Raw genomic sequence first — 27,269 nt, forward strand, 5'->3', positions numbered from 1 at the left:
TCAGAGTTTAAAAAAACTCCCTACGTTGCAGTACCAATAGTAAATCTGCAGGGTGGTCTTTCGGTGGCTCACTGAACTCTTGTGCTAAACATAGTCCGACTAGAAACACGTGTAGCGGTACAAAATGGCTCAGCCGTGCTTGCAGAAAACTCCGTCAAAGTTAGTGGATGTTTGTCGCGTTTGCGGCGACACATTCTCGCCAACTAAAAGAAGCAAACATAATCTTTTACAAGGCCATGACTCATCCGGGTAGAAAACCAGCAGAGCTTTTAGCTATATATATAGCCTATGTATCACATTTTTCACATCACTGTATCAACGTTTAGACTAATCCGATGTTTGTAAAGTCTATAAACACAGTGATTGGACAAACATTACTATTTCTGTGTGCACGTTTAGCTGGGCTAACCGTTAGCTGTTAGCCCTGTTAGCCGTTAGCGGTGTCTGTAATAGGTAATAACTCATTAAACGGTCTGTGAAAAAAATATCTTTTCCAGCGGATATCTTAGTTACAACATGATTGAGCTAGCAAAGCAGTTTTGTGTTGCTATGTGTGGTATTTATTCAGTTTTGGGAAATCACGATGTCTAGAAAGCATCAGCTGACAGGGACAGCTAACACTAGCAGCAAAGCTAACATGTGGATGTCATCTGTTAAAAGCCTCCCGTTGTCGGATACGACATGAAACTACTCCAGTTAGCGCAATCATGTTATAACTAAGACATCCGCTGGAAAAAATATTTTCATCACGGATGAGCACACGTTTGATAAAACGGAGTTAAATCTCTCGGCATCCATTTTCAAGCTCTCTGTGTGTTTGTTTCCTTGCGGACGAGAAAAGGGGGAGCGCACGTTTCCGAGAAGGCGTGTCCTTTTCAAAAATGCAATAGGTGTTGCTTTGTTGCCGGCCGTTTTCGCCGGTGTGTTAAACACACTTTAGAAAGGAGTGTCCCCAAACTATCGGAAGGCGGAGATCTCTGATTGTCTGGTGGCGAGACTTCACAAAGCACAACAAGAATGAAGACTGTGCTGATGCTGGCGTCATCCCTATGATATTTCTAACACATGTTGGGATGTATCATGAACACTGTCAACATTAGTACTAAGATTGTTATTAGCAGTAGTGATACAGTATTAATAAGAATAATGACAATGAACATTAAAATTAAAATGATGAGGTCAGTTCATCCAATAGCGCATCATCAACCATCCCACACCCAACCTCACAGAGCTCAACCATGGAGCTGTCACACGTCTCGCACGAACAATAACTAATGACTCGGATCACCCTCTCAACCCACACTTCACAGTGGCGCCGCCTGGGCGCAGATACAGGACCCTGAGGTGGAGACGGGCACGCTTCAACAAGAGCTTTGTCCTGTCTGCCATCTCTGCACTCAATAACCTCCCCCAATGACCTTGTATGGACCCAGCCCTCCTGAGTGTGATATATGTGTCGGTTGTTCAATGTCTGGTGATGTTTGTGCATTGTGTGTGTAGTCATATGTTGTTCAATGTTTGGTGGTGGTGTGCATGGTGTTTGTTGGCGGTGTTTTGTGTATCCAAATGTGACAGATTGTGAAAACAAATTTCCCCATGGGACGATAAAGGCTATCTATCTATCTATCTATCTATCTATCTATCTATCTATCCATGTGTACTTTTAGCAAGTCTCCGCAGTGACGGTTTATCAAGCCCAAACCCAAATACATATTTTATCACAACAGAAACCAACACACCCACATCAACTGCAGCAGAAAGCCCAGGAACTGGTACAGCTGCTACACCTGCACTAAGTGTAGCAAAGTATTTTATTTGGGCATTAAAATCAATAGCAGTGTGATTTCCTTTGAAGGACGTTGTGTTGTAGTTCTTCACAGAACTCAACATGTTGAGGTCAGTGGGTTCAACGGGGAGGTACAAGTGTTTGTCATCCACATAACAGTGAAAAGAGACACCATGTCTGTGGATGAGATCTCTTAAAGGAATACTCCGACGATTTGGGAGTTATGCCTTTTCTTATTATCTCATTTTCATATTGAGACAACATGATCGATTGCTTTTTTGTGTCTGTACGTCCAGTGGCTGGGTCTCAGCGGTTAGCATTGCGGCTTAACTTAGCGAATACAGTTGAAGTCTTTAAGGGGTCAGTGGCCTGCTCGGTGAAAGTGAACAAATAAAAGTTACAGAAACCCTGAAGCTGGTATTTCTGCATGTGCATTTAAAATGAATATGTTTAAACATTAATTTGAAAAATGAGAGTCCTTTTTAGTCATTTTAGAAGAAGTCTGATACACGGAACTATAGTGTGTTTACGTCCTGCACGGAGGGATAACCGGTGAGCAACAGCTGCCACTGGCTCTGGGACAGGTACCCTAGGTCACTCGTTAAAAGCAAACAAAGAGATGACACGGACGATATTACTCACTTGACTGAAAGCTGTCCATCAGCTCCTGCAGGCGTGGGGCGTTTTTTCCAGTTTATCTTAGGAACATGAAAAAATGTTTCAATCACGCCAGGATTAGTGATTGCTGCAAAGTTTTCACTCCTTGTGACGCACTCTCTGCGGCAGTTTTCCTCCTGATGATATATCTCTAGCCTCCCTGGTAGCACCGAATCCCATTCTGTGCAGCAAAATGATTCCACCTCCGTAGGCATAGGTTGGTCCCGCAGTTATACCACCAATCCTCCCCTGACCTCTGTCTCCCCTCGGCCCCTTGCTGTTCCGCTGCCTCGGAGGATTCAGCCTCTCTTCTGTACTGCCTAGTTTCCCTGTAAGTTTTGGGGAAATTACCCAGTACTTTCAGACTAAGGACAAATAAACAGTGCAAACTTCATAATCCAGCCCAGTCTCTTTTGTTAGTATATACTTAGGTGGAAAGTACTGCCTAGTTTCCCTGTAAGTTTTGGTGAAAGTACGCTGTAGATGTGAGAACAGCACCTACCATGTGGTTTCTGTGTAATTAAATAATAAAAACATTTTATAACTTTTCATGACTCATTATTGTGTATTTTAAGATATATGTAGGCTATATTATTACATTACTGTATTGTTTGTGTTTCGTCCTCGGATGGCACTACAAGACTTCCAGAGATGTGCACTTGAGAGAGGTAAGTTTGCTTTGTACTCCAGCCTGCCCGTTAATTAGGCAATTCGCAGAATATAGACCCATTTCTTGACATATTCATACTCAAACTCATTCAATGAAATGTAAACAAAACATAAATGTTAAAACCCTGGAGTGTGGGTGAAATTGCCTGATGACACATAGGCTACATAAAAGTGACTGAATCAATTGCCATGAGCAAAGGGCAAAAGCATTTGTTGTACTTCATACATATACAGATTCATATAAGGAAATTAAACCATAAGTTTTGGGAAATTACATAAGTGACAAGTTATACACTAACTCCCGTGAAAGTATATGCTAAGTGACCGCGAGGGATACTCTAACTCCCGGGAAAGTATGTGCCAAGTGACCGCATCGTTATACACTAACCCCTGTAAAGAATGTGGTAAGTGACCACAAGGGATACTCTAACCCCTGGGAAAGTATGTGGTAAGTGACTGGGAGGAATTATGCTCTAACTCCCGGGAACGTACTTGTAAGTTCCCGGGAGTTATACGCTAACTCCCGGGAAAGTGGGCGAGAGGTACACTCTAAAATGCAGGCTGTCTTATGAAGTGTTACCCACAGATCTCATACAAAGACCCAAAACTCGATTGGATTAACTGTGTTACACTAAATGAAAACATATTAACAGCTGATAGAAATCACTTGCATAATCATAAATCTGTAATGCACCTGTACAAAACATCTGTGTCGCTATTTGTAAGCATGGATTGAAGAGGAAAAGACTACAGTTCATGCTGTGATCTGCCTGCTTGCCTATTTTTGGCACCCACTATAACTATGTAACGTAGGTACAGAGCACAAAGAACTGCAAGGCCGAACCGATTCATATTGATAGCTGTATGTTGTATTTTGTTATCCAATGTGTGTTGACTGATTGAAAGAATACATCTGACTATAAGTTGTGTTGTTTGATGAACATATTTGCTTTTGTTGCATGTTTTTAATGTTTAATGCCAGGCCAGCAACTTTCAGTTTAGGCCTGGTGTCAACTGTTTTATACATAAATACATAAATACATAAATCATGAAACACATCAGTTGTCAGTGTCTCATATTAAAGTGGGTATAAACGCTTGCCAAAAGTCGTCATTATTTCTGTTATTTTTCTTTTTTTCAAGAAGGCCCAGAAGGAATTAATGGCTCATCTTCTGCACTGCATCTACTCATCTGCTGCAGGCTGCAGTGATGGTTGTGCACCATCAGCTCGAGGGACCATCCTCTGAATAATGACTTGAACTATTTTAATACGTGTCCCGTGGTGGAAACACTGGCAAGTGTCCAAAACTCAAAACAATGAGGTCTCTCAACTACAAGATGGTGACTGTCGCATTTAAGTGTTGATGAGGTTTGAGTCAGTTTATTTATTGTGTGTACATTTTAACTAAATATGTTAATATACAGTACCATAAAGACAGCATACATCTACAAGATGGTAATGTGGGAACAGAATATTTTGTTTGTACAACCTTATAGAACATGAGATGGAGAGCTCACTAAGATAATGTAAAGATAAAATCACTAATTTTAGTACATTTCAATGAACATTTTATTTGATCACTCAGAGGCCTTCATTTCATTCAGATTAATATAAAGTATTCAGACAGTAAGCATTACACTACCTGATTTGCTCAATGTGTTTGATTAAATATGCAACATGATCAGAACACTCTGATTTGTACACTGTACATACAGTAAGATTACATTGTACACTAAGAGTTCTAATCGTGCCACATTTCCATTCACCTTTATGATCACACTGAGGTGCTGAAACCCAGGGCCTTTTTGGACACCCTCTGTGCATCCTCAGCGAGCATGTCGAGGAAAGTATGAAGAGCTTTGTAGGTGGAGATAAAAGACACAATCATTGCCGCTGGGATTCCAAATAATGGAATAAATCTGAACCCTTCCTCTGCTGCCATTAATGCAGCATCACTTACAGACAAGCACAACATCTTAATGATAAGCTCTTTGTTTATTTCCTTTAAACCCAGTTGTGATGTCATCACTGATCTAAGATCATCCAAAGGCACGCGTGCACTAAGAGCAAGACTCTGCAGTGACTTGCTATCAAGACCAAATGTAACTTTGTACTCAATGATGGTAGCAACCAGCATGGTTACATCAGTGGCAAAAGAGAGCCCAGGAACTGGTGCAGCTGCTATGAGTGCAGATGCAGAGGCAAGGTACTTGATTTTAGACCCAAAGACCTCTTTCTTCTTTCTGATGGTCTCAGGATTGACATTGGGCATGGCCAGCAGCAGAGTGTTCCTCTTGTGTGCAGGAAGTTCTCTCTCCAGGGTCTCCTCTAACAGATGGAAATCATAGAGGTGGAGCTCACAGCTGGACACCAGGAAGACTTGTGGAGACGCAATATCTAATTTTTCAAGACCTGTGTCACAAACAGAACAGAAGAGTCAAATGATGAAATCAAGACAGAATGAGAGACCATCCTGTGATAGGATCACACCTGCTGCAACACCAAATCAGTATGGTGTCATTTGTTTATACAGTTTAAGATTACAGGGACAGTGCACAATAACAAACTAAATGTGCCAGTTTAGCCGTCTTGGCTGATTCCCAACTGTCTCTGGGCAGGTGTGATGAAAACTACAGAAAACACATACAATACATTAAAACAGGATCAGCAATACAGTACATGCAACAGAACACACTTTATAAGAGCACATCAAATATATGAAAACAGGGACAACAATACATCAAACATAAAAACAAGGCACACTTCAGACGTTGGATACATTTCAGACTATGGTCACACACTTGATATTTTTTAGCCACAATTTTAGGTGATTTTAAATGAACAATATGTGTCACAGTCTCTGATGAGTGTTGGCAGACTGTTCCATGTATTTTTTGCTCTTGTAGCCCTTGTAGCATATAGCTTTGAGTTTTAGGCATTTGTGATTTTACCCTCTAACCTCAGAGTTACCTTGAATGCAGTTGTCCCTGATTTGTTGAAGAGTCCTTTCTTCGTTGAACTTTGACCTCAGGCGTCTTTCCTCATCACGTACGGTATTGTCAATCTTTGAGCGAACAAAGTAGAACTTTTTCCCCATCCTCTGAATCTCCTGAGCGAGCTTCACATCATTTTCTCTGAAGCGATCAGCTGAGATGATGATGAAGAAGTCAAACCTTTCAAATCCAACACTCTTCAGGTACTTGTCAGCTGGAAAGTTGGTGGTGCCAATACCAGGAAGATCCCATAGTATGACATTGGGATAGTTGGGATGGGGGTATGGTGTAGCCTCTGAGGTGGTTTCTACAGGACCAGTAGGGGCAGCTCTCTCATCCTCTTCATCTAGTATGCCTCTGAAGGCATTAACAAAGGTGGATTTACCAGAGCCTGTCTCTCCAGTGATTGCAATATTTAGTGGCTTATTATCCCGCTCATCCAGATACTCCTGGATCTTTGCAGCTGCTGCATCAGGTCCATTGGTTTGCAGCTCCTCTTTAATTTTTTTAATCTTTTCATAATCAAATGGATTATCCATAGCGCTCCCTGAAAAATATAGAAAACAGAAAATCACTGTAGTATTTTGCATTTGTAGTAAGTTCACCCTTTATCTAATAATGCATTAAATATAATGAGGCTGATTTTAATACAGTTATATTATGCAAAGTTAGGAGACTGCATTGTCAATACATGAATTTTTCAAAATCAGTGACTGCAGGATAAATTGTTGCCTCCAGTCAGTGATGTATTTTTGGCAGCAAAAAACATCAAAACATGCAAAATGAATTCAGAAATTATATTTATTATGTTTTTGTTCCTTATGATGGTTATTGTAACCTTATTATTTAACACTACTTACACATTACATGTAGAGCAGTGCAAACTGTGTTACACAGAGTTGCAGTAATAAGCATGGATTAGCTGTAAATATATCTCTTACCGTATGAGGCACTTTGATCGTTGTTAATTTGCGAGAAGGTTTAACTTCTTTCTCTGCACAGCCGCACAGTGTCAGAGTTGTACAAAGTTCAGCTCCTTACAGTCAGTGAAGTGACCAATGAAAACATCTGCTGTGAGCCACATGACCAATCAGTGTCTGTCCTGTTTCCTCGGCCCCATCATCAGTGAAAGCAGCTGGTTTACAAGAAGTGCAGAGAGGAGGGTGCGTTTGTATCAGAGAGCTACACCCTCTGAGTTATGCACTGGCAAACACGCTTTGCTCTTTATCAGTTTATAGTTTATCAAGAGCTGTTTTCAACCAGATGACATTAGTTACCCAGAATATGGATATGTGACTCATGAAAATGTGGTTTTGATGAAATCTCTAAATATGTTCTGACTTCTTTTCTGTCCCTGACCCACTGGGTCAGCAGGCTCTCTGACGTCCAGCACCTTATGATTAACAAATGAAGCACTGTACTGCCAGTACTGTTGTCTGTGCCTCTGAAGGCATTATCAAAGGTGGATTTACCAGATCCAGACTGTGATGCCAATATTTATCTGGATCTTTGTAGTTCCTAAAGGCAGGTCTATCGGTAAGCAGCTTTGTTTTCATTTCTTCTATTGGTTCATAATCAAATGGATTATTCATATTCATAGGATCTTACTGTCATCCTCTTATCTAATCTTTGCCTTGACACTGGAGCTGTTGTACTAGGGATGGCTGTTCTCTCCCTGGGCCTCAGGTTGCTAAAGGACAGATGTTGGACTAGCAGAGGCCCTGGGTGTTCTAGTTGCTGCCAACAGTGATAGACGATGCCCTTGTGCTGGACAAGGTGGCCCAATTCAGGGAGTTGAGGATGGAGGGGAGGGCCACCTAGGGGGCTTTGGGGGACAGGTTAGCTGGGGTGTGTTTGTGGGTGGAGTATAGGTGATGGCAATGCCCACGACGTGGCTATACTGGACGTGAGCAGGATCATTTTAATCCCAGACTTACCAAGCCATGTATTGAGTGCAAGTAGGAGGCTGAATTTATTTATCCTTCTGTCAATGGCTGAGTCCCACTGATGAATGATTATACTTCCAGCTTGTCAAGTCTGTTAAAAAGTTTCATAAAATCTTTTTTTGAAAACTTCTGATTCTCCTTTCCTGGTGTCAACGGCTCCCACATGCACAATAACATGTTTGAATCCAGAGTGGTTTGACAGTACCTAGGAGAAAAGTCCAGTTATATCACTGACCATGGGACTTGGATAGCTGCATGGGATGATCCTTTCATTGTTTACAGCACTGATAGCACCATCTCCCACGAGGAGGATATTTCTCTCCTTCACCTCTGGCACAGACTCTTTGTCCTGGTGTGCCCTGTGCTTCTTCTGTGTGCCAGTGTTAGTTTTACGTTTTTTATTCCCTGATTCCCATTTCTAAAATTGCTTTTTGACTCGTTCGCACTTAGTTCAGACAGTTGTTTTATTTGTTTTTGAGCCATATGCCCGGTGATGCTGTATTTCTTCCTGTGATGCCAGATTTTGAGATTTCCATTTTGGCTAAGCAGCAAGTGTATGCCAGGCAGCAGTGGGACCAGTCTGTTTGGGTCCCACTTTAACAAGTGTCAGGAAAGACACTGTATCATCCAGGTTTAGGATATTTTGGGTAGCATTATGTTTAACACTACTTTGATTAGTGGTAGCAAACTTAGCTGTCTTACCCCTAGTTGTTATGGGGAGTGTCTCATAGGTCCTTTCTCAGCTGCCAATGTAAAAATCCTTGTCAGTAGCACAGCAATTTCCTGTAGATGTTTCCAACAGTTTGGGCATGATGAGCCTGTTGTGCATTTTACAGGATTCAACACACTTTTGTTACACAGAGATTGTTCATGCTGCAACTCCCGCTGGTCTGAGCTGTCCCCTGCCATGGCTCTGTGTATATGTCAATATCCATAGTTTCCTCTGAAGAAATAGCAGACAGTTGCAACTCAGAGATGTCAAAAGTTATCCTCCAGATGATTTAGCTGTATTAGGAAACCTCCCTAAATGTGTAGGAGTTTGTGACAAGAAGGAAAAATAGGAAAAATAAGAGCAAAGCAGAGTGCAAGCAAGAAGAGCACCTGCACTGTAGCAAAGCGTCTGCACAAATGTTTATTAAAATGTGAGTACAGACACAGAAACAAAAACACACATTTATCATTGAAAAGATATTTATTTAACAGAAACAATCATACCACAAGACAAAATGATCAAGATCAAAAAGTCAGTTAGATAAATGTAGGTTGATTAGTGTAAAAAAGACTGAAAAGTACAGTAATACAATTTAAAAGCTGTGTCCTTAACGAAACTTAAAACCACAGGATGTAAAGATGTGGCTGGACACAGGACATAAAGGAATAAAAACTCTCACGAGAATGTTGAAATTTGACCTACATCAAGACAAAGAGGACCAGCACTATAAGGGAGCTGACAGGCGACCATAAGCCGATCCTGGCCTGACCTTGAGAAATTCCCTCAAGGTGTTCTGGAGATACTGTGTACACCAGAATGGGATGGACGACAACCTGAAAACATAATGCCTCCAGCCTTGTGCGAAGGCATAACAACAAAGAAAAAAGACCAAAAGATTGATTGATAAATAAAATATTTAATAATGGGGTTGCTGCTTCAGATCTTTATTCGCACAAAGCAGAACAAGAATAAAGACTGTACTGATGCTGGCGTCATCCCTGTGATATTTCTAACACATGTTGGGACGTATCATGAACACTGTCAACATTAGTACTACATTTTTTTTAGCAGTAGTGATATAGTATTAATGAAAATAATGATTATGAACAATAAAAACAATAGCAGTGTGGTTTCCTTTGAAGGACATTGTGTTGTACTTCTTCCCAGAACTCAACATGTTGAGGTCTGTGGGTTCAACGGGGAGGTACAAGTGTTTGTCATCCACATAACAGTGAAAAGAGACACCATGTCTGTGGATGAGATCTCTTAAAGAGACATGTACTATAGTATTAACAAATTTGATGCAAGGATTGACCCATGAGGCACACCGTACTTGAGGTGGAAAAGGGATGACATGAAGTTGTTAACAGAGACAAAAAACTTCCCTTTTGTCAAATACGATGAGGACCAGTCTAAAGATGCACCAGTTTCGCCCACCCAGTGCCTCAGTCTGTCTGAAAGAATGTCACGATCAGTTGTTTCAAAAGGTACAACACAAGACCATGATTTGTATACAGTCATTATAAAATACTACAATGCAGTCTACTAAAAAAAAAAATCCAAAAGCTCTTTCTCTGCGGTTTTTAATGTGCCATTAAATGCCACTGCCATTCACTTCACAAAATCACACTATGTCCAAACCCAGGACCCTTTTAAACACCCTCTGTGCATCCTCAGCAAGTCTGTTGAGGAAAGTATTGAGAGCTCTGTAGGTGAAGATTAAAGAGAGACTCATTGCTGCTGTGGTTCTAATTACTGGAGTAAATCTGGACACTTCCTCTGCTGCCATTAATGCAGCTGTGCCTGCACATCTAAGAAGCACCTTCAACACAAGATCTCGGGTTATTTCTGTTGCAGCCAGTGGTGAAACTATGATGTTAATCAGATACCTAAATGGCATACCTCTTCTATCAGGGAGTCTCCGCAGTGACGGTTTATCAAGCCCAAACCCATTTACATATTTTATAACAACAGAAACCAACAGACCCAAATCAACTGCAACAGAAAGCCCAGGAACTGGTGCAGCTGCTACACCTGCACTAAGCATAGCATAGTATTTAATTTGGGCATGAAAAGCCTTTTTCTTCTTGTCAATGACCTCCAGGCTGATGTTGGACATGGCCAGCAGCAGAGCATGCTTCTTGTGTGCAGGAAGTTCTCCCTCAAAGGTGTCCCCTAAGAGAGTGAAGTCATACAGGTGGAGATCAAAGCTGGACACCAGGAAGACTTGAGGAGACTCAACACCTTGTCTTTGAAGACCTGTGTGACAACAGGAATACATGATATGATGATAAGATATACAAAACAATTAGAACTTTTAAAATGTGTAAAATAAGGTGCAGCTCTAGGGACACATTATTGAATTATTATTTTGTGTAAATTTTCCAGGCACCCTGTGTTTTGATATAGTGGACATCACATTGAAACTGTTAACCTTCTACACCAACTCTATTAAAGTCAGGGGCCCATACAGGAAGTGTTAGTTACTCCATGGTCACCAGTATGTAAGCTTTGTTTGCCAGAAGAGGCAGCAGTGTGGTATTAATGACAGTCTGTGATTTGGTTTAAAGTTTGAATGTATGTCTACAATTTGTTGGATATTGAAAATACGGTAGCAGAACTATTATGTGATTTTACTTTATGATTTAGAAAATTGCCACAAACCTATTACTATGAAAGTTGTCAGACTTGTGTATTTTGGAGGGGAGACCTGTTTTTAATTATGCACATTTTGTAATTAATTTCATCATTCATGTGATTACATCAGTCACTTACCCTGAATGCAGTTTTTCTTGATTTGTTCAAGACACCTTTCTGCATTGAACTTTGACCTCTGACGTCTTTCCTCATCATGTATGTCAGTGTCAATCTTTGAGCGAACAAAGTAGAACTTTTTCCCCATCCTCTGAATCTCCTGAGCGAGCTTCACATCATTTTCTCTGAAGCGAGTGGCTGAGATGATGATGAAGAAGTCAAACCTTTCAAATCCAATAAGCTTCAGGTAGTTGTCAGCTGGAAAGTTGGGGGTGCCAATAGCAGGAAGATCCCATAGTGTGACATTGGGATAGTTGGGATGGGGGTATGGTGTAGCCTCTGAGGTGGTTTCTACAGGACCAGTAGGAGCGGCTCCCTCATCCCCATTATTTATGCCTCTGAAGGCATTAACGAAGGTGGATTTACCAGAATTAGTCTCTCCAGTTATGGCAACATTTAGTGGAATATTGTTCTGCTGATCCAAATACTCCTGTATCCTTTTTACAGCTAAGGCCTGATCATTATTTTCTAGTGCTTTTTTAATGTCTTCAGTCCATTGTCCACTCTCCATGGTAATCCTTGATAACTGGAGTACAAGAGAAGTAAAAAGCCATTACTGTCTTTTGGGAAATAGTAGAAAATGTAGTCCACTATGACCTAACGTCATGTACATACAATCTTAAACACAATGATCTGACATGCACACTGCATCTTTAGAAACCCCCACGTCCTTGAAAATATCATATTATGATGCAGTATAACCTGGCACACAGCAGATCTTTTTGACAGATGAAGGTAAAATCTATTTACATTAGCACAATTTTAGTGACTGTTTACTCACACTATGCCAGTTTTATACAGCAATAAGCAGCTTCCTCATATTTTTCATCAGGATACAAAGAAGGCTTTTGCTGAATATTAGAAGCTACTCACCTGGAGTCTTAATGTTGAAACAGATGAGACAAGAGCACATCAGCCTCTGAGTTACTATGAGTTGTTCAGCTGCAAGAAAAGCGGACATCCAGTCGAAAAAAACAACCCACTTGAGTTTATCAGAGTTCAAACAACAGTGACCAATGAAAATGTCCTGCCATGAGAGAGAAAACTGATTGGTCAGCTGTAAAGCAGCTGACTTCCAAGAAACACACATATTTACATGAAACATAGAATACTGCAGGCAGCACCCCCTGCTGGCTACTATCTGCAGGTGAATGAGTTGTATTTTTGGGTAATTAGTGTAAATCAGTCTATCCTTATAAAGAGTCTAACTTATGTGAACTTATTCATTTTTTTTTGTTTTTCACAAGCAAAAAACCCATCAATTTTCCAAGAGGCTTTTTTATAGAGCACATTGAGATATAGATTTTTGTCACATTTCATATCTATCATACTCTTGGTGTGGGTGGCATGGCCTGTCAACATTTTCATTTATTCAGCTGTCAACTACAGTGCCACCATCAGGACGATTGGGATCAAATTAGATGTTAAGCATTAGGGTATTAATCCAGTTATGATCATGAAGCTAATCCCAGCTCACAATAAATGATGCAATGGAATATTATAGCATATATTTCTACACAGTACACACCCACATGCATCAATCAATATGACACCTCAGAGAAGACCAACCTAAATCATTAAACACATTCAGTGTCTCAGTACTAGCTGCAACAACGGTGTGATGGCTAGTATTGTTTTCACCCTATAAATGTGTGTGTATGTGTGTGTCATCATGACAAAATATAGTTGTGGCACCTACTGTAGCAGGAATGACCACAGAAGTAATTTTGAGTATTCTGGCAAGTGTTTACTGTATATGTCAGATCTGAGTAGATGAGTGCTCAAGCCAACAGACTCTCACTGGGGGGCTCTGCCAGTGTTCATATGACTCATTTTCTTACCTGTTAGCATTTGTAGCTCTTCCTCTCAAGTTGGGCTGCCAATATGAAAAATTGTTTTGGCTCTTGTGTCCTTAAAATAAGGCAGTGTCTACTACCCTCTAACATTGACTTACCTTGAATGTAGTTTTCCCTGATTTGCTTAACACACCTTTCTGCGCTGAACTCTGATCTCTGATGTCTTGTCATGTAAGGCATGGTCAGTCTTTGAGCAAACAAAGTAGATTTTTTCCTCATCCTCTGAATCTCCTGAGCAAGCTTCACATCATTTTCTCTTAAGCGATCAGCTGAGATGATGATAATGAATTCAACATTTTCAAATCCAACATGTCTCAGGTACTTATCAGCTGAAAAGTTAGTAGTGCCAATACCAAAAGATCCCATAATGTAACATCAGGATAGTTGGGATGGGGGTATGGCATAACCTCGGAGGTGGTGTCTACACAACCTGTAGGGGCAGCTCTCTCATTTCCATCTTCTATGCCTGTAAACCATCTGACGGCCCGTGGGTCAGCAGTTAGATGGTTTAGTAGATAATTATGTTATGTAAACAACAGCTGTGTTTAAGTGGTTGACTTATATAACACATTGTATAATATTCTGTAAAGCAGGTATAATAAACACTTCTGTCACACAACCAACAAACAAACAGTTAAAACTCACCTATGACACTTTATCATCATTCACAGATTTAAAATATTCCAACAAAAAGGAGAGACGAGCTCAGTGTGTCATAGGAAGTCCCCCGGCAGACTAGACCTATATCAGCCTAACTAGGGGCTGGTCCAAGGTGAGCCAGAGCCAGCCCTAACTATGAGCTTCATAAAAGAGGAAAGGTTTAAGTCTGCTGGAGACAGTGTTTGCCTTTCCAACCTAGGCCGAAAGATGGTTACACAGTGTGACGAAGCTGCCCCGCACATCGCCAAACTCCAGGAGGAGGGGGACGATGTGACGGGGCGGCTCTCTCGCTGACTGTGGGCAGCGCGCACACACAAACTCACACACACTCGCTCTCATTCATTTCTCAGTCCACGCTCCCTTCCCTTCTTCACTAAGTCATTAAAAATAAAACCTCATGATTATCCCTCTTTCCCTCTGTTTTTGTAGTGCGGCCAAGGGAGCACACTTGGTTTCGTGATTGTTAAGTTAACTTTTGTTGTGAATAACTTGTGAGGGTTAAAGGAGAACATTTATGAAAATACTGAATATTTTGCTTTATGTTTATTTTGAGTTTAGAAAGCTGTAAATTGTTTTTTTTTTTTTTTTGGTTAGACAATATGCTGATTGTGTTTTTTTTTATGTGAATAATATGGCTAGTGGGAGGGGCAACTGGTTTAAATGAGGCTCCTTTGGCCCTGGATGAGCCAGTCTTGTTGTGTTTACAGAGGAGGTAACACTGCTTGGCCTCCAGACTGTGTGCTGGAACCTGTGGTTTTGGAGAGGTATTTTGAGTTATTGAAGAACTCTCTTTTTTTGGACATTCTGACATTTTGTGAAGAGTATTTTTTTCATGATTTTTTTTTTTTCACTTTTTGTAAACATCACTGTCTGCACTTTGGGAGGCCGGCAAAATAAATCACACCATCACAATATCTTTCCAACTACGCCTGTGTCTTTCCCAGTTTTTGAGGAGTTTTGAAATAGAACCCCTCGACACACAGAAGAGGAGCCTGAAACCTGAAGGCTGTGGCTCCCATTCTACTTTTAAGAACTTTAGGAACCACAAGTAACCCTGCATCCTCGGAGCACAGTGTTCTGGTGGGATAACAGGGCACTATTAGCTCTCTAAGATATGACGGAGCCTGACCAGTTAGAGCTTTGTAAGTAAGGAGACAGAATTTAAATTCAGTTCAGGATTTTACAGGGAGTCAGTGCAGAGAAGCTAAAACAGAAAAAAAGATCTTTTTTCTCTGTTTCCATCAGCACACATGCTGCAGCACGATTTTTGTAGGGACTTATTGGAGAAACCTATAATAAGTAATTGCAACAATCCAGCCTAGACATGACAAATGTATGGGATAGTTTTAGTTAAGGGCCAAGTACAATAAGTTTAGTTTTTTTTAGCTTAATATCAGGAAATTGCGGTTAACTAGTAATACTGATGAGTTACTTTAAGACATTTGATTGGGAATTACTCATGAACTGACCTTTAACTAATTATCAGTTGCTCATTCAGTCCTCATTAGTTTTCTAGTACCTACTAGAATTTAAAGGAAAATTACTAACATCAGCAAAAAAAATAAAATAAATAAAAACATTGGATGATCTTGCAAACAGATTGTAATAGCAGAACTGATAATAATAACTTTATTTATATAGCACCTGTAAGCACTAATATAAGTAATTCAATGCAAGATTTACAAAATAAAAGACAAAAGCACACCCTCTCTTATAGGAACACATTTAATGTGAAGTGTGTGTGTGTGTGTGTGTGTGTGTGTGTGTGTGTGTGTTCAGACTTAATTTACACTAATTACCAAAAAACTATTAATGAATACCATACATGTGTATAGGCAGAGAACCATACTGAGGTGTCATTCACCTGCAGATAGTAGCCAGCAGGGGGTGCTGCCTGCAGCTCTCTATGTTTCATGCTTCATGTAAATCTGTGGTTTCTTGTAAGTCAGCTGCTTTAAAGCTGACCAATCAGTTTTGTCTAACTCACAGTTTGATCATTGCAGGACTACATTTTCTTCTATTTATCAAAGACAATAATGACTTTTACCTCCTCTTTCACTCCATTTTACTGCATGATTGCCATGGAGGATCCAGGATCCTCCAGGATCCATGAAGACATTAAAAAGCACTAGAGAGCAATAATCAAGCCTTAGCTGATGCAAAGATCCAGGAGTACTTGGATCAGCAGAACAATATTCCACTAAATATTGCCGTCACAGGAGAGACAGGCTCTGGTAAATCCACCTTCGTTAATGCCTTCAGAGGCATAGACAATAGGGATGAGAGAGCTGCTCCTACTGGTTGTGTAGAAACCACCTTAGAGGTTTCACCATACCCCCATCCCAACTATCCCAATGTCACACTGTGGGATCTTCCTGCTATTGGCACCACCAACTTTCCAGCTGACAACTACCTGAAGCTTGTTGGATTTGAAAGGTTTGACTTCTTCATCATCATCTCCGACACTCGCTTCAGAGAAAGTGATGTGAAGCTCGCTCAGGAGATTCAGAGGATGAAGAAAAAGTTCTACTTTGTTCGTTCAAAGATTGATAGTGACTTAAGAAATGAGGAAATAAGTCAGGGATCAAGGTTCAACGCAGAAAGGTGTCTTCAACAAATCAGGGACAACTGCATTCAGGGTAAGAGACTGATGTTATCACATATACTAATAGTGAGATTCATTACAAAATGTCCGTGATTAAAAAGAAGTCACAAAAAAGGCAAAGAATATGTGTCTTTACATCAGTGCTTATAGCCATTATGTTTGTCTGACTCCAATTCACTTTTATTTGGGGTATTGATTTCTCAAAGTTAGGAAATCCGCATCATGTCCATCCACCATATACTTGTTCCATCCAAAGGCTTCACACTGCTTGCCATAGGTCTCCATGTCATACTTCAGGGGTGTAGCCTAACACCCACAGTAACCACCATGTTGTCCAACTGGTAGTAGGAGGCAAAGGCATTCGCCTTCCACACTGAAGGGTCAGGGTTAGGGGTTACTTTCAGTATAAAGAGCAGTTACCTGGTAGAAGGAGACATAAGGGAGCACTTGGTCACTGAGGTGGTGAAGAGGTTGAGCCATTGTTGGACAGTTCACATTTCTTTTGACAGAGATCCCAGTCAGCAGCAGATGTTTACTGGGACAAACTGACCTGCACAGAAAATCATGACTGATGAGACACTGTTATCCTTTGCACTCATCATTTAGGCTCATAGATCAGACTGATGTTTTTGTATTAAATGCTGATGTTGTTATGTTAAAATTTTGCAAAGAAAAGCTTCAACATCATCTGTGAATCATGAAGTCCAGTGAATCAGATATACACGCAGTACTAAGAATGTTAGTTGCTGTGACGTTTAACTTTCTGACTTAGTTTAGATCTTTGTTGAACTGATTTATTTGATGGGGGAAAAATATATTTTGCAAATATAAACAACGTAGGATAATTTTCCTCACAGTCGTATATTACTCTCTAAAATCGTCTCATGTTTTTCTCAAGTCTAGCTTCACTGAAAAAATGATAGAGAGGGAGAATAGTCTCTCAAGTCTTCTCTTACTTTATTTCCACTCAAAATATATCACAGGCACCTTTCCACAAAAGTAAAATTACAAAACACAATTCTGCTAATGTATTTGCAATATCAAACACAATGTCAGCAAACATTCAAACTTTAAACCAAATCACAGACTGTCATTAAATACCACTCTGCTGCCTCTCTTGACAAACAAAGCTGTCATACTAGTGACTTCCTGTATGGGGAGAAGGTGAGTGGAAAAGGTTAACACTTTCAACGTCATGTGATCCGTTGTTTTTATAATATCCACTAAATCAAAGCACGGGGTTCCAGGAAGAATATATAGAAAATAATAATTCAATAGATATGCATATTATGTTTTATATTTTAAAAGTTCTAATTGTTTTATATATCTTTTCATCTTATCATGTATTCCTGTTGTCACACAGGTCTTCAAAGACAAGGTGTTGAGTCTCCTCAAGTCTTCCTGGTGTCCAGCTTTGATCTCCACCTGTATGACTTCACTCTCTTAGGGGACACCTTTGAGGGAGAACTTCCTGCACACAAGAAGCATGCTCTGCTGCTGGCCATGCCCAACATCAGCCTGGAGGTCATCAACAAGAAGAAAAAGGCTTACCAGTCCAAAATAAAATACTATGCTATGCTTAGTGCAGGTGTAGCAGCTGTACCAGTTCCTGGGCTTTCTGCTGCAGTTGATGTGGGTGTGTTGGTTTCTGTTGTTACACAGTATGTAAATGGGTTTGGGCTTGACATCCTGTCACTGCGGAGACTCACTGATAGAAGAGGTATGCCATTTAGGGATTTGATTAACATCATAGTTTCACCACTGGCTGCAACAGAAATAACCCGAGATCTTGTGTTGAAGGTGCTTCTTAGATGTGCAGGCACAGCTGCATTAATGGCAGCAGAGGAAGTGTTCAGATTTATTTCAGTATTTGGAATCCCTGCAGCAATGATCCTTTCTTTTACCTTCATCTACAGAGCTCTCAATTATTTCCTCGACACACTTGCTGAGGATGCAGAGAGGGTGTTTAAAAGGGTCATGGGTTTAGACACCTCATTGTGATTTTGTAAAGTGAATGGCAGTGGCATTTAGTGGCACATTAAAAACTGCAGAGAAAGAGCTTTTGAATTATGTTTGTGAGTAGACTGCATTTTAATTTTTTAAGTGCTCAAATCATACTGTTGTGTTCTAGCTGCACATTTTAGCAATCAGGCATTACATGTTTTGCAGCTGATCAATCTATCCAGTGGTCCCTACACAGAATTTGTTTACTCTTATAAGAGCAGGTATCAATGGAAAATGTGTTATTGCTTATAGCACATTATAACATGCCTCTTAATCATTTTAATACAGGAAGGAATATTTTTATACAAAACTGTATAATGCAAATGCTTTGAATTACTTTTGTGATGCATTGCTATTTTTTTTAGTATTTTTTCCAAACATAGCTTGGTCTTACACTGTGTGTCATGACTGTAGTTATTGGTATAGTTTCTGTATTCTTATGGGCCTCGATACCACGTAATGCTATCTACACAAATGAAAGAATATTAAAAACACAGCTGAACTTTTTCATTGTTTTATTTCAAAAGGTCTTACAGTTTTTTACAATTGCTAACATCCTATTGTCCAATCTGTAGTCACATTTTGAAACACTCCAAACACAACTAGCACAACATCCGTCTGTTGTGGACCGTACCTTTAACACAAATCATGTTGTTTTCACAGAATATATAGTCAACTCACACGTTTCTAAATTGCTTAAATTTTCTTTTTACATACAAGCCTACCCAATACCAAACATGCAGATCTGTCTTGTGTAATTTACAAATGCTTGCACACAGCATGCCATAAATGAAAACCTAATGTTTAGACCTTAAATATAGTATAAAGTCCCACTTCTGCAACAACAGCAGCTCAAAAGCTACATTGAAACAGCTGATACTCATTTCTGAATTGAAACACTGATAAATAGCTAATTTAAGTTGTGTAAAATAGACCAACCACCGTTGATTCCAGTCTCAATTGGAGACATAATCCGACATTGAAGTTTTCTGATTACATGGACGTTTACAGGAAAAATGGGACTTTTTCAATTGTTTCTTTTTAATGTGCATACAGGAAAAACATAGTGGAAACTGATTAGAACAGACTGCCTGAAACTGTTAGGTTTTTTTTTGTGTCTTTTACTCTTTTCATTGTATTTGTGTGTATCATTTTTACACATTTGGAAGCAAATGCAATGTCTGGTGGATTTTTTTGTTGATCACTGTCAGCAATCTCAGATTGCTAACAAAGTTTTTACTGCAACACACAAAAATACAAGCATTTGATACTTGACCAAAAGATGTAGAATTGTCTGCAATAAAGGAAACTGAATTATAAAAAACGATGGATGTTGTCTATTGTATGCAGGTACTGACACATAAAAAGTAATGCAGTTTCTATAACTAACACATTTAATGAAACTAGCATCCAACGCTATTGCATTGACAAATCTGTCCACAGGTGGATACTGAGAAACACACTTCTGTTATAGATATCGATACGACCACAATTTGCCAGAATGACACACACACACACACACACACACACACACACAAGCTGTAATTAAAAAATTAGATTAATTAATTAATTAGAAAAAGCCTGTTGAGCCTCCTTGTGTCAGGAAACACTTCCCTCTCCAGAGAGTATTCAAGCCAACTGATTCTCATTAGAGGGCTCTGCCAGTATTCATATGATTCATTTATGACCTGTTAACATTGTTAGCTCTTCCTCTTTACTCAGGCTACCCCTCTAACCTTATACTTACTTTGAATGCAGTTGTCCCTGATTTGTTTAAGAGTCCATTCTGCGCTGAACTTTGACCTCTGGCATCTTTTCTCATCATGTATGTCATGGTCAATGTTTGAGCGAACAAAGTAGAATGTTTTCTTCATCCTCTGAATCTCCTGAGCGAGCTTCACATCATTTTCTCTGAAGCGATCAGCTGAGATGATGATGAAGAAGTCAAACCTTTCAAGTTGACATTATAATCATACCAAATAGGATAGCCTATTTTCCAAAAATAACACACTCAAAATGTCAGAATCAAAATGAGACAGAGATGTACTTTTTAAAAACAAAAAAAAAAACTAGCTCTTTTTTTTATTGCTTTTCAGGGAAAAGATTTTCAGATACTTAAACACTACATTAACAACATTAAGTCAATATTAACAGATTTTCAAAGTGCCTTCTCTTCTGATAGTACGGCTGGAGAAGAGACAGGGTTTTACAGTAAATTCAAGATATGATTAATGGCTACAGACCCTTTATAGATGCCTGAACTTCCCTTTATACTTTGTTGAAGAAAAAAAACTTTCATTTCCAATTCTGTGGCTGGTTCAGATGACATTTATACACTGTGCAGTAGAGACAGTATCACTGCAAGGGTGTGGAATCCTATCTGAAGATCAATATTAAGAACAAGGTTTTATACTATGACACTAAAGGCTAAAACAAGGGGTTGTGAGCTGCGCTAATCAAGACTTCTGAGTGGCAACAAAGGTATATAGAAGTCAGGAAACTTAGGACAGGCTAATTAACAATACAATCTGATTCAATCTGCCCTAATCCCTTCAACACCTAAAACACTGTCTTCCTGGATGAGAGGTTCAAGAATTATAAATAGGGATCTATTGATCAGTGTTGAACAGTCTGTAACTCTGTAACTCAACAGTAACTCAACAGAAAGGATGATAGTACATTAAGATACATCCAAAACTAGAAGATAAAAAAAATTCCTCTACAACTTGAATTCAGTCTTTTAGACAGTGGAAGTTTCCACATCCTGCTGTGATGGGCAGAGAGTCTAAACCAAAAATATCTCTCTTTACTGTTACAATTTATTGTTGTGGAGGCTTCAGTGATTCATGTAATGGAGCAGACAGTCAACAAAGGGAGGAGGAGCCTGGTGTGTTTTTGTCTGATGGAGTTTTGATGTTATGGTCTGTGTATTCGCTTCTCACTGCCTTCTGCAGCCTGTACTGTCACAACAATGAGATAATTACAGGTGCATCTGCTTATGTACCACTGCAGGCTCTGCCAGGAAAAGGAATGCTGAAAACAAAGAGATCTTAAACATCACATAAACTCAAACAAATGAGTGTACTTAGTTCCTAACAGAATTTGTTGCACTTGATTGCAGGTTTTCTAATTAGAGGAGTTAAGATGGCAAAATTAAAGATATTTCAGTCAGGAACACTTTTGTCAAAGAAAACTTTATTTCCATTTGCGTCATATGTTAGAGAGCTCATAGTGCCTTATTATCCCACCAGAACACTGTGCTCTGAGAATGCAGGGTTACTCATGGTCCCTAAAGTCTCCAAAAGTAGATCAGGAGCCAGAGCCTTCAGCTATCAGGCTCCTCTCCTGTGGAATCATCTTCCTGTTACGGTCCGGGAGGCAGACACCATCTCCACATTTAAGACTAGACTTAAGACTTTCCTCTTTGATAAAGCTTATAGTTAGGGCTGGCTCAGGCTCAGCTTGTACCAGCCCCTAGTTAGGCTGACTTAGGCCTAGTCTGTCGGAGGACCCCCTATAATACACCGGGCACCTTCTCTCCTTCTCTCTCTCTCTCTTGTGTCCTGTTACTGCATCTTGCTAACTCGGCTATACTGCATGTCACTAACTCGGCTTCTTCTCCGGAGCCTTTGTGCTCCACTGTCTCTCAGGTTAACTCGTATTGCAGCGGTGCCTGGATGGTGTGACGTGTGTGGTTGTGCTGCTGCCGTGGTCCTGCCAGATGCCTCCTGCTGCTGCTGTTATCATTAGTCATACTTCTACTGTTATTATACACATATGATTATTGTCACATATGTATACTATCAGATATTAATATATACTTTCAAGATATTGTACAACAGCCAGAATTATAATTATAATATTATTACTTTCATTAATGTTGTTGTAAGCTACTGTCATTACCGTCTGTCCTGCATCTCTCTCTCTCTATGTCCTGGAAGAGGGATCCCTCCTCAGTTGCTCTTCCTGAGGTTTCTACCGTTTTTTTCCCCTGTTAAAGGGAGTTTTTCCTTATCCGCTGTGAGGGTCCTAAAGACAGAGGGATGTCGTATGCTGTAAAGCCCTGTGAGGCAAATTGTGATTTGTGATATTGGGCTTTATAAATAAAATTGATTGATTGATTGATTGATATTATATTTGGTGGTATGGCTCTGTTCTGAGGCCTCTCTGCCTTTCCTCGGGCCTGTACAGAAAGCCTCTTCCATGTGCCTACGGGGAAAGCATAAGGCAGAGAAAGTACACCTCTCCACCCTTCTGCGTGCCAGCGTGAAAAGCCATAAGGCATAAAGAGCACATCTCCCTGCCCTTCCATGCGCCTACATGGAAAGCCTAAGGCAGGGAGAGCAGCAGCAAAGACCCCTCTGGGAACAGAACAGAGCAGCATCAATGACAAACCGAAATGACATTGATAAGTCAGACACAGAATGAAAAGGAGGAGCTGGGGTGGAGGCGGGTTGCAAAGCAGCTTGCAGAGGAAGCAGCAACAGTAGGATGGCCAGAGCAGTTTAAATAGGTTGCATAGAAAGGAATCATGTGATCTATAAGCTGACTTCCTTCCATCAATCAGCTGTTCCATTAGTTGATTGGGCTGTTTGCTCCATCAGCTGATGTGGCTGGGATGTGAGCCAAGCTTGACATCATGTCCTACCTGAACTAACACTATGCTCAATTTAGGTGCAGTTTGCATGTAGCAGGACTTGCCAATAAAGAACACAGAATACTGAGATTTAAATAATCAGGTCTGGAAACTTACTTTGTTGTCCCAGTTAAACTTTCTTTCTACACTTCAATTAGGATAGGCAAGTTTTAAATAACTTTTATGCTGTAAGAGCTTTGTTAATCCCAGTATTTTCTTTCATCATAGTAAATGATGCCTGCATATATAGTTTGATAAACTCATCAAGATATGCACACAAACCATGTCTCAATGTATTTTAACAAATGGAATTTCTTCCAACTATAACAAAAGGTGACGTCTCTTCATTTACATGTTGATGAGATTTAAATCAGGTTTATTTATGAAGAGTTTTGCAAAGCAGTACAGTTAATTTTTCATCAAGATGCAAACACAGTCAGTACGGTCCAATCCACTGTTTTTTAAATATACATTTTTTGCTTTAAAAAAAGTCATATTAGTATAATGGCAGCATATAACATAGATGGTTGTGAGGGAGCAGAGTATTCTGTGTTCTGTCTTTTCTGGTATGTGACATGAAGAATTCATAGAGGAAAACTGGGTTTCATGCTATGACAAAATCAATTACTTCAGCTCATTTTAATGGACATTTTATTTGACCAAACATTTTCATTTCATTGAGAATAAAATATTGTATTTTGAGAGTAACAATCACATTTTATGATTTGTGTTGGGTAATATGTGCCACGTGATTAGAAAACCGCAGTACGTTTGCTGCAGTAACATTACATTGCACTCACAAAATTAATTCAGAAGCTTATTTGCATTGTACAATAACAGTTTGCCACATTTCCATTCACCTCATGATCACACTGAGGTGTCCAAACCCAGGGCCTTTGCAAATACCCTTTGTGCATCCTCAGCAAGCATGTCCAGGGACGTATAAAGAGCTTTGTAGGTGGAGATAAAAGACACAATCATTGCTGCTGGGATTCCAAATAATGGAATTAATGTAGATGCTTCCCTTGCTACAGTTAATGCAGTGTCATCAGCACAAAGTGTATTAATAACAGCATCTGTGTTTACTTCATTTGTAGCCAGTGGTGATGTCATCACTGCTCTAAGATCATCCACAGGCACGCGTGCACTACGAGCAAGACTCTGCAGTGACTCGCTATCAATCTCAAAAGTAACTTTGTACTCATTGATGGTAGCAACCAACATGGCTATATCAGTGGCAAAAGAGACACCAGAAACTGGTGTAACTGCTATGAGTACAGACTTAAGGGCATGGTACTTTATTTCTGTCTGTAAAGCCTCTTTCTTCTTGCTGATGATACCATGACTGATATTAGGCATGGCCAACAGCAGAGTGTTCTTCTTGTGCGCAGGAAGTTCTCTCTCGAGGGTCTCCTCTAACAGATGGAAATCATACAGGTGGAGATGACGGCTGGACACCAGGAAGACTTGAGGAGACTTGAAGTCTTGTTTTTCAAGACCTGTGTCACAAACAGAACAAATATGTTTATTTCAGATGATGACAATAGAATGAGAAAACATCCTGAGCCTCCTCGTGTCAGGATACACCAGCAGCTCTCTCCAGGTCAGACACAAAGGCTGTTTTAGATCTTAGAAGATGAGTGGTCAAGCTAACAGACTCTCACTGGGGGGCTCTGCCAGTGTTCATATGAATCATTTATGACCTGATAACATTGTTAGCTCTTCCTCTCAATATGGGCTGCTCATGTGAAAAGTTATTTTTGGCTTGTCTCCTCAAAATGAAGCAGTGTCTATCTGTGACCCTTGTTGCATATACCTTTAAATTTTAGGCATTTGTTCTCCTCTAACCTCAGACTTACCTTGAATGCAGTTGTCCCTGATTTGTTTAAGAGTCCTTTCTGCGTTGAAGTCCCTCTGACTGTCTTCCTCATCACGTAAGTTATGGTCAATCTTTGAACGAACAAAGTAGAACTTTTTCTTCATCCTCTGAATCTCCTGAGCGAGCTTCACATCATTTTCTTTGAAGCGATCAGCTGAGATGATGATGAAGAAGTCAAACTTTTCAAATTCAACACGCTCCAGGTAGTTGCTAGCTGAAAAGTTGGGAGTGCCAATACCAGGAAGATCCCACAGTGTGACATTGGGATAGTTGGGATGGGGGTATGGTGTAACCTCTGAGGTGGTTTCTACAGGACCAGTAGGGGCAGCTCTCTCATCCCTGTTGTCTATGCCTCTGAAGGCATTAACAAAGGTGGATTTACCAGAGCCAGACTCTCCTGTGATGCCAATATTTAGTGGAATATTATCCTGCTGATCCAAATAATCCTGGATCTTTGCAGCTGCTGAGGCAGGTCCATGGGTTAGTAGCGCCTCTTTAATTTTTTCTATTGGTTCATAATCAAATGGATTAGCCATAGCGTGCCCTGAAAAATAAAGAAAACAGAAAATCACTGCAGAAGTTTGATTTAGAGACTCACCCTCATCTAATCATGCATAAAAATGCAACAACTCTTATAAGATGCATTAGAAGATTGCAGTTAATCTTTTTTTCTTTGAAAATGAAAAGCTTGCATAGTCTTTAATATAAGATACATTGTGGCCTGGATCTTTAATGATCAGTGATCTTTAATGGGCGGCAAAACATATCAAAACATGCAAAAAATGAATTCAGAAACATAATCATTGTGTCTTTGTTCTTTTAACCTCATTACATAAGACTACTAGTACACTACATGTAAGGACAATGCAGGGTGTGTTACATGGGACAAAGTTGTGGTGATAAGCACAGCAAAGTCATGAATATGGACTGAATATTTAACAGATTCTAACAATCATAAACATGCATTGTAACACACAACACAGTGCAATGTGTAGCTGTAAATATATCTCTTACCGTATGAGGCACTTGGATCGTTGTTACTCAGTAAGAAGTTTTCACTCCTTTCTCTGCACAGCCGCACAGTGTCAGAGTTGTACAAAGTTCAGCTCCTTACACAGTCTGTGAAGCGACCAATGAAAACATCTGCTGTGAGCCACGATGACCAATCAGTGTCTGTCCTGTTTCCTCGGCCCCATTATCAGTGAAAGCAGCTGGTTTACAAGAAATGTGGAGAGGAGGGGTGCATTTACATTAGAGAGCTGCACCCTCTGAGGTATGCACTGGCACTTATTCCGACAAACACCATTTGCCTTTACTAGGTTTATAGCTTATCAAAAACACAATAACTCTGATTATAATATAACTATAACATGCATACAAATTGCATTAGAAGATTACATTTAAATATGTTTTTTTCCTCCAATATTAAGAACTTCTGTTGTCCATACTGTAAGCTAGATTCCGGCCTGCAGTCAGTGAGCTACTGTGGACAGCAGAAAACATTGTAACATGGAAAAATGAATTCAGTACCGTATTCATTGTGTCTTTGTTCCTTTAAATAACCCAAGTAACCTCATTACACAAGACTACTAATAAACTACATGAAGGATAATTCAAAGTATGTTACAAAAAACAAAGCTGCAGTGATTGTTGTGGAATAAAGAGGCTCAAAACACAGGATCTGACATTTGAGGGTTGAAATCCAAACTATTTGATACATCATAACAATTTATGACATCTCACAAACAAGCAGTATCAGCTGACACACCCACAAGCTTTCCAATACACATTAAAGGGCGTTTCCTGTTTCCTGTTTTTCTGATAACCAGCTCTGGGAACTGCTGCTTCTCCTAAGCGACCCAAAGCTCCGAGTCATGTCGGGCCATCTGGCTGCGGTCACGTCCGCTCATCTCAGTGCCAACCTGTGGCATAGGCGATACAGGAGAATGCTAAGGGCCCCGTTATCCACAGGGGGGCGCCACAAATGGGGGAAGAACAAAATCAAAATGTTTATCTTTTACTATTTTGTTAAAAAAAAAGTTTCAATTCCA

General features: G+C 40.0%; 4 protein-coding genes across 5 annotated transcripts; 1 reads left to right on the forward strand and 3 right to left on the reverse strand.

Annotated features, from left to right (window-relative positions):
- Positions 1 to 4,658: 4,658 nt before the first annotated feature.
- On the reverse strand, positions 4,659 to 26,264 carry LOC117266714 (interferon-inducible GTPase 5-like). 2 transcript variants are annotated; one of them, XM_078174943.1, is made up of 3 exons: positions 26,233 to 26,264; positions 6,084 to 6,653; positions 4,659 to 5,525 (listed from the first exon to the last, which is right to left on the reverse strand). In XM_078174943.1, the coding sequence occupies exons 2-3, from the start codon at positions 6,643 to 6,645 to the stop codon at positions 4,888 to 4,890; spliced, it is 1,200 nt and encodes a 399-aa protein (XP_078031069.1). In that variant the 5' UTR covers positions 6,646 to 6,653; positions 26,233 to 26,264; the 3' UTR covers positions 4,659 to 4,887. The 2 variants fall into 2 exon arrangements, with proteins under 2 accessions (XP_078031069.1, XP_033497928.2); XM_033642037.2 differs by lacking the exon at positions 26,233 to 26,264 and adding an exon at positions 7,048 to 7,249.
- Positions 9,226 to 12,583, reverse strand: LOC117266716 (interferon-inducible GTPase 5-like). Its single transcript, XM_078174946.1, has 3 exons — positions 12,452 to 12,583; positions 11,540 to 12,104; positions 9,226 to 11,023 (listed from the first exon to the last, which is right to left on the reverse strand). Exons 2-3 carry the CDS (start codon positions 12,087 to 12,089, stop codon positions 10,389 to 10,391), a joined length of 1,185 nt encoding a protein of 394 aa, XP_078031072.1. The 5' UTR covers positions 12,090 to 12,104; positions 12,452 to 12,583; the 3' UTR covers positions 9,226 to 10,388.
- On the forward strand, positions 15,209 to 20,100 carry LOC117266715 (interferon-inducible GTPase 5-like). The gene is made up of 3 exons (XM_033642038.2): positions 15,209 to 15,236; positions 16,221 to 16,733; positions 18,063 to 20,100. The coding sequence occupies exons 1-3, from the start codon at positions 15,209 to 15,211 to the stop codon at positions 18,698 to 18,700; spliced, it is 1,179 nt and encodes a 392-aa protein (XP_033497929.2). The 3' UTR covers positions 18,701 to 20,100.
- Positions 23,974 to 26,370, reverse strand: LOC144466944 (interferon-inducible GTPase 5-like). Its single transcript, XM_078174945.1, has 3 exons — positions 26,233 to 26,370; positions 25,199 to 25,762; positions 23,974 to 24,838 (listed from the first exon to the last, which is right to left on the reverse strand). Exons 2-3 carry the CDS (start codon positions 25,752 to 25,754, stop codon positions 24,207 to 24,209), a joined length of 1,188 nt encoding a protein of 395 aa, XP_078031071.1. The 5' UTR covers positions 25,755 to 25,762; positions 26,233 to 26,370; the 3' UTR covers positions 23,974 to 24,206.
- Positions 26,371 to 27,269: the final 899 nt, after the last annotated feature.

The sequence above is a fragment of the Epinephelus lanceolatus genome, chromosome 15, assembly GCF_041903045.1.
Source record: "Epinephelus lanceolatus isolate andai-2023 chromosome 15, ASM4190304v1, whole genome shotgun sequence".
Lineage (NCBI taxonomy): Eukaryota > Metazoa > Chordata > Actinopteri > Perciformes > Serranidae > Epinephelus > Epinephelus lanceolatus.